Source organism: Xiphophorus couchianus, chromosome 3 (genome assembly GCF_001444195.1).
Source record: "Xiphophorus couchianus chromosome 3, X_couchianus-1.0, whole genome shotgun sequence".
Classification (NCBI taxonomy): domain Eukaryota; kingdom Metazoa; phylum Chordata; class Actinopteri; order Cyprinodontiformes; family Poeciliidae; genus Xiphophorus; species Xiphophorus couchianus.
The window spans coordinates 16,161,143-16,179,711 of NC_040230.1; the positions used below are offsets into that span (position 1 = coordinate 16,161,143).

An 18,569-nucleotide genomic window follows, 5' to 3' on the forward strand; every position below is an offset into this window, starting at 1 on the left:
ACTACTTTGTGTTCGTCAATCTCCTAAAATCCCAATAAGATCCATTGGTATTTATGGTTGTAGCATGACAACATGAGGAAAAGTTCAAGAGTTCTGAATAGTTTTGCGACCTACTGTGTTCTGATTCTTCTTTACATTTTTCAAGTGAACCTGAAAGGCTCCAGCTGCTGCAGGAATAAAGCAAATTGATTATGAATAATCTTAAAAGCAAAAAAAACCCCAGAAAATCATAATATGGCCGAAAAGTGACACAAGAGGGACGAGTCAATATCCAAATCCATGTGTGGGACATTCATGACCGCCATATGCAGCCAGTTATAGTTTCATGAGAAACGCAGTGCTTTGGAAACACCCACCGCGCGTCCAAATTTGGCTAAAAAGGCTTTTTGAGATGCAGTGTCTGCAGTCAAACAAAGGAGGGTGTAAAAACAACACAAGTTCCCGTTGAGAGGTTTGGAGTGGTCTCATTTAGCTATTCATAGGAGTTCCTCGGGGAGCGCTTGGCTTGTTAATAGGAAGACAATAACTCAGAGTAAACCATCGATCAGCAGCTGAGGTCCTGACCAAGTGATTGTGCATCTGTATGAGTATCGACTCATGCTGATGCTGACATTATTTAGTCTTTATTTATATTCTACCTCATATAACCAAAGTGACTTTAACAAAGAATCCAGATGCTTCCCTGAGACCTTTCAGCAACACTACAGGTGTGCGGCACACAAACACGCTGCAGCCTGTACATGCACACAGACCCTAACCAGCACATCAATAGGTGCTATTGAGACGAGAAGGTAAAGAAACCAGAGTGTGCGTTTGTGCAGAGCGTTTTTTTTCCTGGCTGTCCATCACTGTGAAGGTGTCTGCTTTTGACAGAAGACAGCTCTGACATGCTGGGTGTAAACAGGGGGGAACTACACAACGCTAAGCCCACACACGCCCACACGCAGTTTTTTTCAGTTTAAAACATACAGATTTACAGTTTATGAGTCATAACAGAGTGTGTTTAAGTTCTTAGTCAACGTGGGGCCATTATATCCGCTGTCTAGGCCACCTACATGCCCCTCTGTGTGTTTCAGAATGAGTCTGTATGTTTCAGATAAAAAGATATACGCTGCAGGAAACGAGCCCTGGGTTTTGACTGACAGCTAAAGAGGTAGGAGGAAGGATAATATCAGTCCAGAGGGATGTCCAATCTGCGAAGCCCCATTTCTGGGGGACTCCCCGGATCCCTGAAGACCAATGAGCCGGCTCCCTCGACTGGTTGGGGGCCGAGCCCCGGGGGCACAGCGGGGCCAATCAGCAGGAGGCGAGAGGGCTGAGTGACATATAGATCTGCTAATTTACATCATTACCAGAATGCATCCTGACAAATGAGCCCCCGGGGCGCGAGCCAATCACCTGGGAGAGTAATGCAATTAGGCGGGACTACAGCTGTCAATCTCACAGCCACAGGGGTCAGTTTGTGATGCCTATGGTTACAACAGGCCTGCCTGCTGTCTGATTATTAACATATAAAACACATATAAACATAAAGCTCCAGTCAGAAGTTGAAATACACTCTGCATCAGAAGGGTTGTATCTAGCATGCAGTTCATGGTTTTAGTTAGTGCTTTGCTTGTGTGTGTCTCCAGCTTGGGCCTAAGAATGGTAGAAGAATGCAATTTCTTAAGAAACTTCTACCAAAAAATATTTAGATACGAGTCCTTCTCACCTTGTCTGTGCAGTTCAGCCAGACACTCTGAAAGTAAGAGAGGTGGTACGTTTAGTGTCATCGCATTATATCACTAATAAGATGCCTCCAGGAAGGAGGAGAGGGGGAGACAGCAGTGCAGGCAGTAAAATGAAGAAAAGACTGAAGAGAAGTGGAGAGAACATGAATCGGGGGGCTGGGAGACAGATAGACCAGCTTGGGGACTTTTTCCTCTCTCCTTCTCCATCCTTGTTCGCCCCTACACCTCCAAGTCTAATTGGACTAAAACTGTGATCTAATTAAATGGCCAATTAAAGTGCAGAGAGCAATGTGCCCACTGGCGAATCAGAGGACGAGGACGTAATCAAATGGAAAAACAAACAGAAAAAGAAATCAATGGAAGTGATGAAAAATGGAAAAAAGGAGAAAAAAAACAGAAAAAGAAACAATAAAAGTGATGGCGGCTTTGTGCTGCTACTTAAAAATAACTCCTCCACAAAAGAAATCAAGTGCAGAGGTTTCATAGCAAAAATAACATTTCAAATGTTCTGTTTTATTAAAATGTTTCTTTTTTCAACTTAGTCTACAAGATAGCTCCTAAGATGTCTTAATACGTAACAAATGGTACAAAGCTAAACTTCCTGTTTATCATTTATTTTTAATATCCGCATTTTAGTCTCTGAAAAGAAAATTGAATCATAACTCGTCATGTTAATAATGTCTTATATTTGTGAACATGTGTATGAAAAATAAAAATGGGAACAGAACTAAACAGCACTATGAATGGTGCTTTAGTGTTTATCCACATTTGAATTTGTCTATGTAAAATAGCTGAGGTTCAGTCAGACTGAGCATCAAACATAACATCGAGTTTCAAGTCTTGCAACGGAAAGCAACCAGTCTGGACTTTGACTGGTCCATTCCATTGTAGAGTTGTCTATACGTCAAGAGTCATTGTCTTGCTGAAAGGTGAGCTAAATGTGTTTCAGCACATGAATAAGGTTTGTTCAAAACTCCAAAATGCCATATGAAATAATTCAAAGTTGTTGGTGGTGAGAATGTGACAAAATGTGAAATAGTTAAAATCAAGAAACAGTCACTGAACACTTAATCCAAGGCACTGCACATCAGAATCTGTGTATTTTATCCTGGGCAATTAGAAATTAATCTAAATTTGTGTATGTTAAAACACATGGAAACTAAAACTAATGTAAGAAATAATTATGAATAAGACAAGATTTATTTGTCCTTCTTCAAATTTACATTGCTTTGTTTTCTAATGCAAAAAATCCCAGAATAGAAATTTTTGACTAATGATTTGAGCAGGTCAGTGATTTGTTTTCTCCTCCTCAGAGGGAGCTGATTCTTCCTCGCTCCATCTGTGACTATGTCCCACACTGGGAACCCCCTATGGACAGCTTTAGCACATCAAATATTAATGCTGGGATTCAATTCAACATCTAATCTCCTTAACAATTAGGGAGATGCAGCACCCACAATTAGCTTTGTTACTAATTGTTACCTCTACAGTCTTAACTCCTGAAGGGTAATTACAAACTGGAGACCAACATATATACAAACAATGAGTATAAAGGAAAGGTTCTGGGATTTTGTGATGCTGCTTTAGGGTTTTGGATTCTTACCATATCTTTGTGGAGGGGGGACACTTTGGAGGATTCTTCCCAGTTCAGATCATCCTCAGTGGGTGTGAAGACACATCCAGGTCCCCTACCTGGTCTGATCCTGGCTCCTGGCAGAGCAAAGAAAGACGCTCACTCACGCTGAGACCGACCCACCTGTCCACACAAATAACTGCCAGTAAAACTCAGCTGCTGTGCTGATGACAGACGTAGGGATGAGAGAGACTGTTAGTTTTTATACTTGATCTTATCAGATGTGCCTTACCGGTATTAGGATATGCAGAGGTTTTAAAGTGTTCCAGCAAAACTTTTTTTTTTGTTCTGTTCCTATAATTTTAAGTCTTTTCTGGTTTCTCAATCTTTTTTTAAAAAAAGATTATTTTTAGCACAGAATATTAAAGCTGCAGTATGTTTTTTTTTTTTTTTTTACATATTTGTTAAAACTGTCACTATGTTGTGACAGTTTTTTATGAGAAAAATAATCTGTGAAAAGATTAATCTCCACGTCCTCCTGGGTCATTATCGCCATCTAAAGAAATGCACCAAAAACAACCAATCAGGGTTAGGAGGAAGGGCTTAGAGCTGTCAATCAACTTCATGTACTCGCTGTTCAATGTGCTAATGGTGGAGAAACCATTTACCTTTACAGGAAAACTGTTTATCCAATGTCATCGGTGGCTATGCTAACTAGCCTAGCATTCACAACAGTCTGTGCTATCAGGAAGAAGTTGAAGCGTAATAGAGGGGGAGCGGACATGCCAGGGTGATTGACAGCGCTAAGACCCTCCTTCTCTCTCTGATTAGTTGTTACTAGTTTAGCACCGCGACAAGGCAGAGGAGCACAATTTTTTCACAGACTATCTGATACCATACTGTCATGACACAGTGACAGTCTCAACATGTGTAAAAAACAAATTTCATAAAAGTTACATAATGTACATTTAGGTTATGGCTATGGTATGACCAACATCATCTGCTAACTTGATAGTTGTCCTGTAAACAGTCACTGACTCCAGAAGTAGATAGGCCTACTAATTAATATGCTAATATCAGCTTGCTATAGCTACAAAAAGCAAAACGACTAAAATATATGAAATTGTGCGCCCTAAGGACCTAATAGTAAAATTACATTTAATGGATATTTCTTATATGTTTTTGACGGAGTCTGTATATCAATATCAATACTTACTATGGGATAAATACCTACTATACTATAAACAAACTCAAAGCTACAAACATATTATAGATAACACAATTACAACCCTATCAATGGGTTTCAGTAGCAGTAGGAAAAATGGTTGCTTCTCCACTCAAAATAGCATTTAGCTCATGATATTTATATTTAAAATATCTGTGTTAATACATAAGTAAATAAGTGGAAGTGGAATCTTAATGTTTTTACTCAAGCTTACCATATCAAGATAATCTGAACGTTTTAGTGAGTTTGAAATAACAAAAATTACAAATAAACGTTTTATGCAGTTGGAAGGAATTGGAATATACCATTTATGTTAATTTTGGATTTCTTCGTTTTTGTCTTTTTATTTATTTATTTTTGTCACACCTAATGTTTCAGATCATCAAAGTAATGTTAACACAAACATAACCCTGAGTACATTTTTAAACACTGTTTTTAAATGAGGATTTCATGTGCAAAAGGGGGTAAAAGCTGTGTTACACATAGATGTGGGAATAGCAAACCTCAAACTACAATGATGCAACTCTCCTGTGTTTCGCGAAATACATTTTTCGTACTAATACTATGGTTCAACACAGCCTAAGATTAAAACCACTCGAAATGTTGATAATGTATCATTCCAGTTTAGTCCTGTTTGTAGTCATATTTACCTTCGGAATCTTTTTTTCTCAGACAAAACTCTTCAGAAAGTTTTCCTCTCAGGCGTCCCGTTGGATCAACGCTGTAAACACTACAACTCCCGTTACAGCGCTACAGCGAAATTCACTCGCCATGTTTTGAGTTCTCTCCGAGGTGGATAGCGCTCGTTCAACAACGCGGCTAAAACTACATTACCCAGAAAGCCTAGCGATAACCAGGAAGTGCGCCTCGGGTTTCCGTGGTCACCCTGAGTTCTGTTCGCCGTTTGTTTCCTGCTACAGAGAAGAGCGGCGTCGAGACTGACCGGGAAGGCTGAACAACACCACCTCCTCCAATAACCACGACATACAATGAAACTGTTCGCAATATCTCCATCTCTGGATATCCGTTTCGCCGCTGTTATATTGCTGGTAAGCGTCTTTTTTTTTTTTTTTTTTTTACAGCCGGGGACAGTACGGTCACTAACAGATGGAGCTAATGTTAGCTAAATCCTGCTCGCTGGTCAACTGTACTCCCGTTAAAAGCTTGAATTCATGTTACAATATAAGAGGCGTGTTTATTAAAATGTAAAATGTGGTGATAACGTTGAAATTTTGATCAATTTTGCTGAATGAGCAATAGAATAGTCAGTAGTAGGTGCTACCTACTGTTATCTATTAATTACAGTGAAGTCATTGCTAATTGCTAGCACGCTTTTTGAAGCTTATTGGTTGCCCTACTGTTTGGACGGGTTAAGCATTTGTTGTTGTTTTACTGCACAAAGTTATTGTCGTACTTTTTCGGTCGCTATATATGCGTCTTTGAATGATGCTCGCCGGTTGGTAAATTCCTCTGTTGTGGCTCATTCTCATTGGCCGACAACCCGGAACTAAAGGGAAGCTTAGTTTGGCCCTGAAATGAAAACTTCTCTCTGAGCTGCAGAGACCTATGGTTTGATGGGTTTAACCACGGCGAATGTGGCAGTTTGTGGGTCTGCAGGTGTCATATAGCATTCTGTGAAGTCAGAAGCGATCAGCAATGAAATTACGTAGTTTTGAAATAAGTTATTGTCAATTAGTTGTAGCAGTTTTGCAACTTGTGGCTCCTAATAACATGAATATTAAATGATACAGAAATGGGGAGATCATTTTACTATAAAGGCATCCGGAATGCACGTTTTATAAGTTATTTATGCTTTGTGCTATATCTCCATTGAATTTTAAAAATGACACTAATGGGGGGGGGGGGGGGGGTGTCATCCTTTGTGCCTTTTATTTCAGTTAGCTGCAAAAATGATTAATTTGACTTTGTAGATTATCCATTATTATGTGTATTGTTTTTCCGAATTGAATATTATAACTAAAAGCCTGCATGTCTGAAAACCTGAAAGATTTTTGTTGTAAATGTTATTAGTTCTAAAGTTTAAACATAAAAATAAATTGACTTTGGTTCTTTAGTTTAATTAAAAAACAGGTCTAAATCTGCTCTAAGCAGAGTAACACTTTGATTTTAACAAGCTATTATTAGCTGGCTAATTAACCTGCACTGAGCTGATTTACAGACATTCTGCATGCCTTTTCTAGTTTTACGAAAGAGTAAGAGGTGGAATATTCAGATACACAAATAACTTTTTCTTGTAAGACAAGAAAAATATAGGTGTTTTATGTATTGTTTTTTCTTTCTCAATTAACTGCTTATCAGTATGCAGCAGGAGGTGGGGGAGATACATTAATATATGCTCTTGACAGCTAAAGAAACCCTGAACTCACCGACCCATTTCTCTGACATCCAATTATAATGGATGTCAGAGCTGTAGGAACAATATGACAAAAGCTGTAGGAACAATATAACAAAAATTATAGTGATTTTGAAACTGGAACTTTTTACAACCTTGGTGTGCTTTCATACCCATCAAGAACCTGTGGGTAGATCATAGGAACCAGATTAGATATTAATTATTAGTACAGGAGTAATTCAAGTCTTCCTTTTATACATTGACTTATGGAAATGACAGTGGTATTTCCACCTGTTTGTTTATGAATATATTTATCCAGCTCTAAATGCGGTAGAGTTCTTCTCACATCCTGGTTAAAGCGGATCTTTAGTTATCTTGGAGCACACCTCATACATTAAGCATATTTTTAAAGTCTTGACATGTCAGAATTTTTTACTAAAGCGGATATGACAGTGAGCAGCATTATATACTTGAAATGAACTGAAAAAAGGAACTAGGTGGAAAGGAAAAAAATTTGTAAAAGTGTGATATTGCAAAGGTGACACAACTGTGGTGTGTTCTCCATCTGCACACTTTTGCTCTTTTGACCTTTACCTTTATTATCACCAAAAGATTTAGGGTTAGAAATACAGTCATTCATACATAAATAACGATAATTAACATAGTTTTGTTCCCACCCAATATACAACCTTGACATGACTTATCTTTAATATGTAGTATAGCATTAGATGCATACTTTGCTACTTATAAAAAGCTAAAGTTTTGACCTGCATTTACTTATGGACAAGCGGTGAAAACATTTTTGACATGAATGTAAGCACTGTAATGCATAGTAGCCATATAAAGCACACTTTTGCATAATTGACATAGTAGCTGCTGTTAAGGTTAAGCCCTGGGAGTGGCATTCTGTTTATTGTTTTTCCAAGTTGAATATTCTAATTAGAAGCCTGCATGTCTCAAAACCTGAACTTCTGGTTTAAATATATCAGGGCTTGTTTTAAAGGTAGATAAGAGACATTAATGTCAAAAGGGAGGCAGCTATTATAGAATGTCTCTTTTATTTGTGGCCAAACATTGCTTCGCTCAGGAGCGCTAAAAAGTCTGCACACACTACCTCATAAAGTAGTTTAAAATATTAGTGTGAAAGTTTTGCCAATTTATTATCAATAAAGCAAGAAAATCCCAGGTTAATAAGTAGAGTACACATAGCCTTTGCTTTGTCAGTTAAAATAATATATATATATTTTTTTACCCCTCCAGGGGGTCTTTTGTGGGCTCTAGTGTCCCTTATATGACAGTGGGCTGACAGGAAACAGGGAAGGAGAGGGGGGAAGACATGCGGCAAATGTCGTCGGGTCCGGGAGTCGAACCCGCAACGGCCGCGTCGAGGACTCAAGGCCTCCAAATACGGGTCGCGCTAACCGCTACGCCACCACGGCACGCCCTAAAATAATATTTTAAACAGAAATGTCCGGCTTCTTAAAAATATGGAGGCAGTCAGCCAATGGTTCTGCTGTTTTCAGGAAACCCAGGGTGCAGTGATAGCAGTCTTCAGATTATCTGCACTGTTGGGGTCAGGTGTCTCTCATCTTCCTCCTGATGATACTCCTTAGATTCTGTATGGGATTCTGGTCAGCCCAGTTTGCTAGCCAGTCAGTAACATCATGGTCCCTGATCCAGCTTTTTTTTAAATTTTTTTTTTTTTTACCTTTGCCAGTGTGAGCAGGTGCTATGGCCTGTTACAAAATTAAACCACCATCTTGATAAAGCTTGTCAGCAGATGGAGGCATGAAGTGCTCTATCATTTCCTGGTAAAAGGCTGTGGTGTGTGTGGACTTCAGAGAGCTCAGTGGCAGCCCCAATCATCATTAAATGTGGCAAGTTCAAGTACAATGCATTCTGATGTTATTCCTCCTCATTCTGGGACCTTGATTTCTAAATGAAATGCAGACTTTACTTGTATCTGTAAAAACTTTAGACTTCTGAAGAGCAGTCCTGGTTTCTCCTTTGCCCAGTAAGACATTTTGTAGCTTTCTGCAGGTTTTGCCTGAGTACAGTGGCCTTGATGTGCTAACTCCAGCTTTAGTCCACTACTTGTGAAGCTCTCCCAAATTCTTGAATTGATTTTCTTGACTATATATACATATTTTAAAAGTTGCACCAATAAAAAACCAATTTGTCAAATGGCATTTGAGTGACTCTTAGGATATGAGAGACAAAAGATTTGGTCAGATGAAACAAAGATTGAAGTCTTTGTCCTGAATGCCAGGCGTCATGTTTTCAGGTACATATCATCACCTGGTGAGCAGTGACGTATGGTGGTGGCCCCATCATACTGTGGGATGTTCTCAGGCAGCAGGAAGCAGGACACTAGTTTGAACTGTAACAATTCACAGAGACATGGCAATAACCTGCTGCAGAGTACAGTTTACCTCAGACTGGGGTGAAAGTTCATTTTCCAACAGGACAACGCACACAGCAAGCATTAAAAAGGAGTGGCTTCTGAAGAAGTTTGTAAATGTCATGGAGTGAGCCAGCCAGAGCCAGACTTTTACCTGATCGATCCTCGCTTTAGAAGAATAAAAATGTCTGCATCGACATTCTCCATCCAACCTGATGGAGTTTAAGAGGTCCAGCAAAGGATAATGGTAGAAGATGCTCAAAAATAGGTGCCATGGTTGCAGCATCACACTAGGAAGGCCTGAGTCTGTATTTGCTTGCAGAGGTAGTAATTTTCTGCTGCATTATAACAAAAGGTGAAGCTCTGTGAATGTTTTCCCCATGCAGTGTGGGTAACAATCTGTTATCAATCCAGAGTCGCGAATGCTACAGTTTCTGATTTACTTTGTGGGAAGTTCTGTTTGTTTGACACACACATATGCATCGTTTTTCTTTTTTTCTGCTGTGTTCATGCACTCAGTTTTAATTGATGATGTTTCTGATTCAACTGTAGGTGATGGGCCTCTCTACTCCGGGGAAAGCAGAAATCGTCAGTCTGGACTCATCCAACATCGATGATGTCCTGAGTAAGAAATTACATTTGATGTACATAGATGAAACAAGTTTGACATTTTGCTCCATTATATTTAGATGACTATCACTTTTGTGTTTATTTCTGAAATAAATATCTAGTTTTGGATAAAACATTTTTTAAACAACCTGTCTTTCTTTTTATCTAGCTGTAGACAAGGCAGATAAATGTTGGTATGACAGGGAAAGAAAACATTCTCACTACCTACACTGCCATTTAATGTTATCTTCGAGTTTTTTGTAATATCGACTTTTGCACTTGCTCTCCTCCTATTTTTTTATTTTATTATTTTTATTTTTTTTTACCCCTCCAGGGAGTCTTTTGTGGGCTCTAGTGTCCCTTATATGAAAGTAGGCTGACAGAAAAGGGGGAAGGAGAGGTGGGAAGACATGCGGGAAATATTGCCAGGTCCGGGAATCGAACCCGCGACGGCCGCGTTGAGGACTCAAGGCCTCCAAACATGGGTCGCGCTATCCCCTACGACACCACGGCACGCCCATCTCCTACTATTTTTGGCTCGGTGTATAATAACATATAGAAACAAAAAATTGTCACATTTCTATAAATATATGTTTGTGTTGCAATAACAAAATACTTAGCTTATTTAAAAGGCTTTGATTGTGAATATACATATTTTTAAGGGGACAAGACTACAGTAAAATCTCCTTATTGTGTTATAATTGTTGATCCAGCCAAACCATTAATGTCATAAAATAACTTCCTTTGTTAACACAACAAAAACATTGTAAAATAACTCTATAGTCTCAAACGCTCCGATTAGGGAGCTTTTGAGCAAGGTTGCAATGAAGTTTTCTGTTAACAACCAGAGTTAAAATTTTTATAACCAATTGGAAAGTTTGCTATAGTTTACAAGTAGATAGTTTACAAGTGGTATTTAAATGTGCCATCTCTGCCTGTCTGCATGTCCAGCCATGAAAATTTCTGCAGAAGCGTAAACAAGAATCGGCTAGTCTGAAAAACAGCAATACTGATTGGATAAACTGATCGGAATAAAGTTAAGCGAGGCTTATACGTCATAAATAAATTTTATTAGGTCAGATTTTGTTGTTCATGTAATAGTAAGATGATGCTGTCATTATATTGAAAAAAAAAATTCATAGTGGGGCAGTCTATTCTGCTCTTCTGTAATAATAAACCTTTATTTATGTATTGATTTTGTGTCTTTCTTGCAGATAATGCTGGGGTAGCATTAGTCAACTTTTACGCTGACTGGTAAGTATTTCTTTTTTCTTTTATGATACTTTTTGATATTTTTTGTATTATTTAAGTCGCATTTAAATTGAGTTTTTGCAAAACTTTACATCTTCCTGCCCTAAATGGAAAATAGTTCTTCTAGCTTTACCACTTGATTTATTTTATTACCTTTTAACATTTTTTTTTTACAAAGTTGTGCAAAGTGAACAAAATCTAAACCTTCTGCAGGTGTAGATTTAGTCAAATGCTCCATCCGATCTTTGAGGAGGCGTCAAACATCGTGCGGGACGAGTTCCCTGATACCAAGCAGGTGGTGTTTGCTCGGGTCGACTGTGACCAACATTGTGAGTAATATTTTCCTTACCTGCTATTTTGTGTGTTCTCTAACTTTGTTCAAGATGTTACTAACAATACAACTTGCAACGTTCCTGTGAGAACCGCATTACCGGTAATTGTTAAAGTGAATGCTGCACCAGCGTGAAACACATTTAATGTAAAGAATGGGTTTTGTTAGAACGGAGTAAGTTAAATATTTTCAACTTTGTGAAATTGTGAAAATATTTTGAATAATATTGGTTGTATGTTTTTGAGCTGTCTTCTTGATGGCCAAGTGTTTTGTCCTAGACTCGCCGTAGGTTATTAGAAGTGAAGTCAAGACTTTATAGAGTTTCTGCTCAGTGTTAAAAAGCCTTAAACTGAAAAATCTTAAATTTAGGTGTTAAAAAAAAAGTCCTGAATTTGTCCAGATTTATTAAAACCAGTCTGAAATTATGTTAAGTCTTAAACTTAGATGATTATTTAATTGTTTTTTTTCCCCGATGTACAATTTTTTTTATTTATTCTGTCTTTAATTTGTTTTGCTTAGAATTACAGACAGCATTTATTTGGTATGGTTGTTGTGGTTCAGTCTGAGGAATTTTGGTGTCTTAAGCTGCAACCCCTTTAACTGTCTTTTGGACCTTTGTTTAAGCAAATAAAATCAAAAGATTTTGTTACAATATATAATATTATAAATTGATTATTACTAAGTACTCATTTAAACTTAAGTTATTTAATTTTCATTAAGTTGGTCCTAAATTTTAGTCATAAAGGGCCTAAAATGTTCTCAGAAAGTCTTGAGAAATCACTGAAACTTGCAGAAATGTTGCTTTTAGAACTCCATCTGTGAATATCTGGATTTAAAGCGTAGCTGGTTTTGATATGCGATGAATTGTTTTGAAGAAACCACTTGTGTTAAGTGTGATTTTAAAAACGAGGTGTTTGTCCTTTATTTATGGAAACTATTGTTTGAGTTGCAATAACTCTGTCCTGGTCTTGTTGCTGAAAATGTGTTATATAAAAAAAATTATCTTTTAATTTTTTAAAAGGTAATTTTAAAACTAAAACTGATATGTGTTACCTTTGGTAAAGAAAGGTTTTTATTTTTGTATGAACAGTAGTCTTTATTTGACAGTTCAAAGTAGTCATAACCATCACTAAAAAGTACCACTGTTTCTCAATACTACAGTATTACTGCAGAAAACTTCACATAAAAGTCATTAAAATGACCTTAATTCTTAAAAAATGCAGTTTAGTCTGATAGAAGGGAGATCTCGTTGAGCTGAGTTGGCAGGTAGGTGTGAAGTGACATCTGGAGACGGCAGCACTGCATCATAACCAAGATGCTCACTGACTGCATGATGTCAGCTTCATTAAGACACAAATTAAGACTTTGCAGCTCTTCTGTAATGCCATTTGACTGCTATAACCTAATAAATGTATGTTATTCATTCAAGAAAAAAATATTTAACTAGAAGCTCAACCTCATATAAACTTTGCATATTCAAAAAGTATCTTAAACATGTAATAAATAAAAAATATAATTTTTGTCTCAGTTTGGTTGCAAGTTTTATCTAAAATGTAAAAACGTATTTGCGTTTGTTTGCTGATCTGCTGTTTTTATTATAGGTTTAATCATTTTATATTGTTTGACTATATGCTCAAAGAAATTCAACAAACTTTATGTGGGAAGGGAAAGAGGTGCACATCTATACTCTATATTTGATGCACGTGTTCACACGGAGATGCCCATCACACCAGAGCTCACACACGCAAGCTGCCAGCTTCAGCCTTTTGAGATAAAGCAAATTAAAGAGAATTATTGATGACCTGCAAACTGTTTGAAGACTAATGACAAAACTGCTGCATCCTGTGAAGACTGGAGGCTTAGAGACGCCCCGCAGAGAGATTGACACCTGCCACACAAGCACACACACACTCATTCAGTGCGCGCAGCGCGAATATTTACTCCTGGCGGGGGGGCTGCTTTCATGTGGGAGATCAGAGCTGGGAGATGACTGAGGGCTGGGCTTTCAGACTCTGGTTTAACTGCTGTCTCTGTCACCACTCCGCTCTTCATCTCCATGTGGTTGTTTTTTCTCTCTGCATCTCGCTCTTCATCAGTTCATTTGCCTAACTCCTCCTATTCCCCCGTGTGTAGCCGACATAGCTCAGCGCTACCGCATCACCAAGTATCCGACGCTGAAGTTGTTCCGCAATGGGATGATGATGAAGAGGGAGTACAGGGGTCAGAGGTCGGTTACCGCCATCGCTGACTTTATCCGCCAGCAGCAGGTCGACCCTGTGAAGGAGATACACTCAATGGAGGAGGTCAATACTATAGATGTGAGTGCCAAAAGCATTATGTCTAATTACATATAAACATTTGTGACTGAATTAAATCGCACAGGGTCATCATTTAACACTTTACACTTTAACTCAACAGAGAAGCAAAAGAAACATTATCGGATACTTTGAACAAAAGGACTCTGATAACTACCGCACATATGAAAAAGTTGCCAACATCCTCAGAGACGACTGCACCTTCTCCGCTGCGTTTGGGTGAGCTCACCGCCATTTTTACAGCTGCACAGTTTCTCACTGAATGTTTACTCATATGTTTGTTCTTGACCTCTGTCCATCCAGGGCTGTGTCGGCGTCTCAGCGCTTCAGCGGAGACAGCGTCCTCTACAAGCCCGTGGGCGAGGGCGCCCCTGACCTGGTCTACCTCGGCTCCCTCACCAACTTTGACCTGACGTACACTTGGGCACAGGACAAGTGTGTGCCTCTAGTTCGGGAGATCACCTTTGAAAATGGGGAGGTTTGTTTACCTCGTTTTTCTGTTGAATATTTTATAGAAATAATTCATGTTGGCACTTGTTCTGATAAATATGCACGCATGTATCAGGTTACACTAAAATCTGTCCTGAAAGGAAAATCAGGCGTCCATTTAGTTATTGATCCATACACTGATTCTTTTCGTGGGCGTATGTGTGATTTCCAGGAGCTGACCGAAGAAGGACTTCCCTTCCTCATTTTGTTCCATCTTAAAGAAGACTCTGAAAGTTTAGAAACGTTCCAGAATGAAGTAACTCGACAGCTCATCAGCGAGAAAGGTAGGCAGCATTTAGAAGATGTTACCAGTTTAGATTTTAATCAGTCACGACTTCCTGTACACAAAGATGGTGTTTGTGAAATGTTGTGTCTCCGTCAGGATCTATAAACTTCCTTCATGCGGACTGCGATAAGTTCCGCCACCCTCTGCTCCACATTCAGAAAACTCCGGCTGACTGTCCCGTCATTGCCATAGACTCGTTCAGGCACATGTATGTCTTTCCTGATTTCAAAGACCTCACGTAAGTATTTGAGTCATTTCAAATAATACAAAAGTTTCTTGCATTTCACTCCATCCTGAACTCTTATTTCAAAGATCAGAAGAAATTATCAAATGTTTTTATTTTGCGAGAAATTAGAAATCAATTTTTATATGATTTTCAGCTTGAGTGGCATTTGCTTTTTATCTCAGTTGTATGTCTTTAATCACAAAAGTTGTTTGCCACCGGTTTGAGGAGATACAAATAGAAGTTTACACCTTCAACTCTCATTATGTTTTCAATTATCTGCAGTTGCACTGGATACTGACCTCAGTTCTGTTCAGAGATCTTTGTCTGGATCAGCATCTGTGCATCCAGTCAAACTCAAAAATCCAATATGTCTGCAGCTCAGGCCGAAGTGTAGTGAAAGTTGCAAATGAAAACAATTTATTTGCACTTCTGAGAATTTACATCCTATTAAAGCATTGTACTTACCAACCTCTAGTTAATCCTAACCCTGACAATTAGCAAATTTCACTGTTTTTCTAACGCCCTGAATTCTTGTGTGTGTTTGCGTGTGTGTGTGTGTGTGTGTGTTTGTGATCATAACTCCAACTTCTGAGGCAAAGCGAGCTGAGTGAGGTTTGCATAAAAAGCTTCAAATGTAATCTTGTGTTTTTAGTTTTTTAAAATATGAGTCAAAAAACTCTGTTTTACAGCATCTCCTCCCGCTCACCAATGGTGTGACATCACTTCTTCTTTTAATGTGAATAATCAATAACCGAATAATATTTTAATTGGATTTCTTAAAAAAATGTGTATGGACAGGCCGGAGCTTTACAAAAACTGGAGGTTTGAAATCAATCAAAACTTTCTGGCTGGTGCATCTCTAATATAAGTTAATGAAATTTGGCTTAAATGGTACGGTACTCGTAATTGTTAAATAAATCTTGTTTTATATGCAGAGGGAAACATTCCTTTGAATAGTTCTGATTGATGATGAGTTGTGTGATGTATCATTCACCTGCACGTGTAATTGTTTATAATGAGATCCGTTCATGAGCAAATGAATTTTGTCTAAAACACACACACACACACACACACAAAGTGCTGAACAGCAGATAAATGCCACACCTCCTAAAATCTGTCCTTTATGAATGGGCCAGGACACCGGAGCTAATGTGACATGATTTGGCACGTGCAATAAGTGCTAAACTAATCCAGTCTAATCTAATTTAATCTTATTTATTCTGCTCCCCAACGCACCCCCACAATCAGGCTCTGATCAGATAGACAGTAGCCTGGAGGACTTTAGTAGCTCCTTCACAACCTAATTACATCACATCAGCACTGCATGTGATGCACACAGCCTGTAATTACATTAGCACACAGTATGTTACATATACATGTTTGTTTATGTGTGTCCTGATGTGTCACACTGGTGAGTTTGATGTGGCACCAGCACACGACCCCCCCCATCACTCAGATCAATTCATAAACCAGATTAGATTTCTTTTCATGCTTCAACAGGACTCATCGGCTGTTTCGTCTCATGGCGTCTCTTCTCGCCAACCAACTTCGTAGCTCCAGCGTATCGCTGTTGGATATGTGTGGAAAAATAATCTTAAGAATGGAGAAATTGTTTTATTTCCAGACTACATTCCTTATTTTTCAAGGGTGGACTGATTTTATGCGTCTCCCTCACCACAATTTAATAATTCAATCAGGGCAAAACTATGACTTTTAAATTAAAATCTGCTTATATAAGTATTAGATGCATCACAAAGTGATTGTATTTCCCAAGCCTTTTGGTTTCCTTGTGTTTTTATGGTAAATAGAGCCACATCTACTCATTGATTTATGCTCTAAGCTACACTGTAGTGCGCAAAAATCTGATTTTAACTGCTGTACTAAAATTTGGCTAAATACAGCAAGTGTTTTGAAATGAAGACTGATCAAGATCCCGTTTTTATTGCTGAGCATAGACAAAATATTTATTCAGTGTTCCTCATTCAAACCCAAAGTAATAAGCAAACTGGTTGCTTTTAAGTTAATTAGAAAATGTTGCAAAAACCTTTTGAATCTTTGGATTTACAATCTGTTTCCTCTAAGAAAAAAAAAAAGATTTTATTTAAAATAGTTCATGCTTAGTATATTGTTCAGTAGGTAAAAAAACTGCAATATTAGTGGTGATTAGTTTTTAAAAATGATATTTTTTTTGCTCACAATAATTACCTTATGACAAAACTTTGTATTTATTCTTTAAAGATGGGTCAAAGAGATTTGGAAACAGGATTTAGGGAAATATGAATCTTTGACTTCATACCGATAGTAAATGAGTTCCATTAAGCACATTTTGTTGAAGGTTTGTTTCATTTTATTTAATTTTTTCCCCTCAGTATTCCTGCAAAGCTAAAACAGTTTGTTTTGGATCTTCACTCCGGAAAGCTTCACAGAGAGTTTCACCACGGTCCTGATCCCACAGACAGCACACCTGGACAGGTCGGCCATTGGTTTCTCCACAGGAAATCCACTTTTATTTTGAAATGCTGCCCTTTTAGTTCAATCTGACTATTGTTCTCAGGAGGCGGAGAAAGAGGTGGCCAGCAGTCCTCCAGAGAGCTCGTTCCAGAAGCTGGCACCAAGCGAGACCCGCTACACCATCCTCAGACGGGACCGTGACGAGCTGTGACCTAAGCAGCCCTGCAGGGATCCTGAGACTCAATGCCACGCCCCGGGGTCAGGGAGGGGTCAGGGTTGGGACAGGCCAGCGGGACAGACGAGTAACACCCAACACCCTTACTGGAAAAATGGAGAAGGAGGACGTCAAAAAGAAGAACAAGGAGAGAGCGGTCCATAACATAATGTTGGAGTAGCCTATATTTTCATAACTCTTTGTCATGCAATTTTTATTTTGATTTAGGAGAACGGGGGGATGAAGAAGAAAACGTGTGTGCAAGGGTCTGGAGCATTTAGGACATAAAGAGAAGTTTAATTTTATTTCTTTGGAGGTTGTAAATATGTTTGTGCTACGTTGGAATCACAATGTTGGTCTAAATTAAATGCAGAGTTTTCTTTATTTTAGGTAGTCTTTTTGTCATCACGCTGTTTTTCTGCCCTGAGCATCAAACCGTGTCCTCACTCCAGCTGTGTGGTTCTTATCTGTGGGTTGTTCCAGTTCAGCCTGTCTCGATGCAAGATGCTCCTGTAACCTCATTAACCTCATGGCTGCATCTCCACCATGACCAACTCCTGTCTAATTCATTTGTAGAGCACATGTTAAAACGTTATGCCTGTTTAAAATAGCTTTATTTCAATGTCTCCTCATCAAACAGATGGGGGGGGATAGAGACGCCTCGTAGGAGTAGCAACATTTCTAATCGAGACAAGTGGCTGAACTGTTCCATCCTTCTGGGATACAACCCTTCTCTCTCTGGTACTGTTTGTATTCTGGCTCTGGATTATGAAATGCTCCTCGGATATTTTTATGTTCTACTTTTTACTATACGGTGCCACAGTGGGGGGTGTTTATCTGTTTCTGTCATCAGTAACGCCACAATTCCTAAAAAGCATGACAGAGATTTTTAACATTATTTTCTTAACACCTAAAACACATAATCCCTATTTCAAAGTGCTGGTGGTGGCAGCATTATGCTGTGGGGAGACCTCTCTGTCCCAGAGTGCCTCTGGTTAAAGCTCTTCCTTCAAACCTCGTAAAAAATACATCAATAATCAGAGATCAATCTGATTTGAACTTAAAATGAAAGAGCCTAGTTTGTTGCTGAGGTACTAAATTGACTGCAAAGAATG

The 18,569-nt window shown here is 38.6% G+C and overlaps 2 protein-coding genes across 5 annotated transcripts in view; one reads left to right on the forward strand and one right to left on the reverse strand.

Annotated features, from left to right (window-relative positions):
* The window catches only part of invs (inversin), a 30,461-nt gene extending 25,132 nt beyond the window's left edge, over nucleotides 1–5,329 (reverse strand). For 3 of the 4 annotated variants that reach the window (XR_003594886.1, XR_003594885.1, XM_028012302.1), the window contains exons 1-2: nucleotides 5,179–5,329; nucleotides 3,334–3,440 (exon numbers count right to left, since the gene is read on the reverse strand). Coding sequence is in view for 2 of the 4 variants with exons in the window: in XM_028012302.1 (XP_027868103.1) it covers nucleotides 3,334–3,336 (3 nt within the window). In the remaining 2 variants the exon portion in view is untranslated. Of the gene's footprint in view, nucleotides 1–3,333; nucleotides 3,487–5,178 lie in introns of all 4 variants that reach the window. The other variant, XM_028012303.1, reaches the window with a different exon arrangement.
* Nucleotides 5,330–5,407: 78 nt separating this feature from the next.
* On the forward strand, nucleotides 5,408–17,942 carry erp44 (endoplasmic reticulum protein 44). The gene is made up of 11 exons (XM_028012315.1): nucleotides 5,408–5,577; nucleotides 9,835–9,907; nucleotides 11,106–11,145; nucleotides 11,356–11,471; nucleotides 13,607–13,791; nucleotides 13,892–14,007; nucleotides 14,092–14,266; nucleotides 14,450–14,561; nucleotides 14,660–14,801; nucleotides 17,159–17,261; nucleotides 17,344–17,942. Exons 1-11 carry the CDS (start codon nucleotides 5,518–5,520, stop codon nucleotides 17,449–17,451), a joined length of 1,230 nt encoding a protein of 409 aa, XP_027868116.1. The 5' UTR covers nucleotides 5,408–5,517; the 3' UTR covers nucleotides 17,452–17,942.
* Nucleotides 17,943–18,569: the final 627 nt, after the last annotated feature.

Coding starts and splice junctions, on each gene's coding strand:
- erp44 (XM_028012315.1), top strand. CDS start 5,518: ATGAAACTGTTCGCAATATCTCCATCTCTGGATATCCGTTTCGCCGCT. Junction 13,792..13,891: donor AGGAGGTCAATACTATAGAT/GTGAGTGCCAAA, acceptor TTAACTCAACAG/AGAAGCAAAAGAAACATTAT. Junction 14,562..14,659: donor ACAGCTCATCAGCGAGAAAG/GTAGGCAGCATT, acceptor TGTCTCCGTCAG/GATCTATAAACTTCCTTCAT.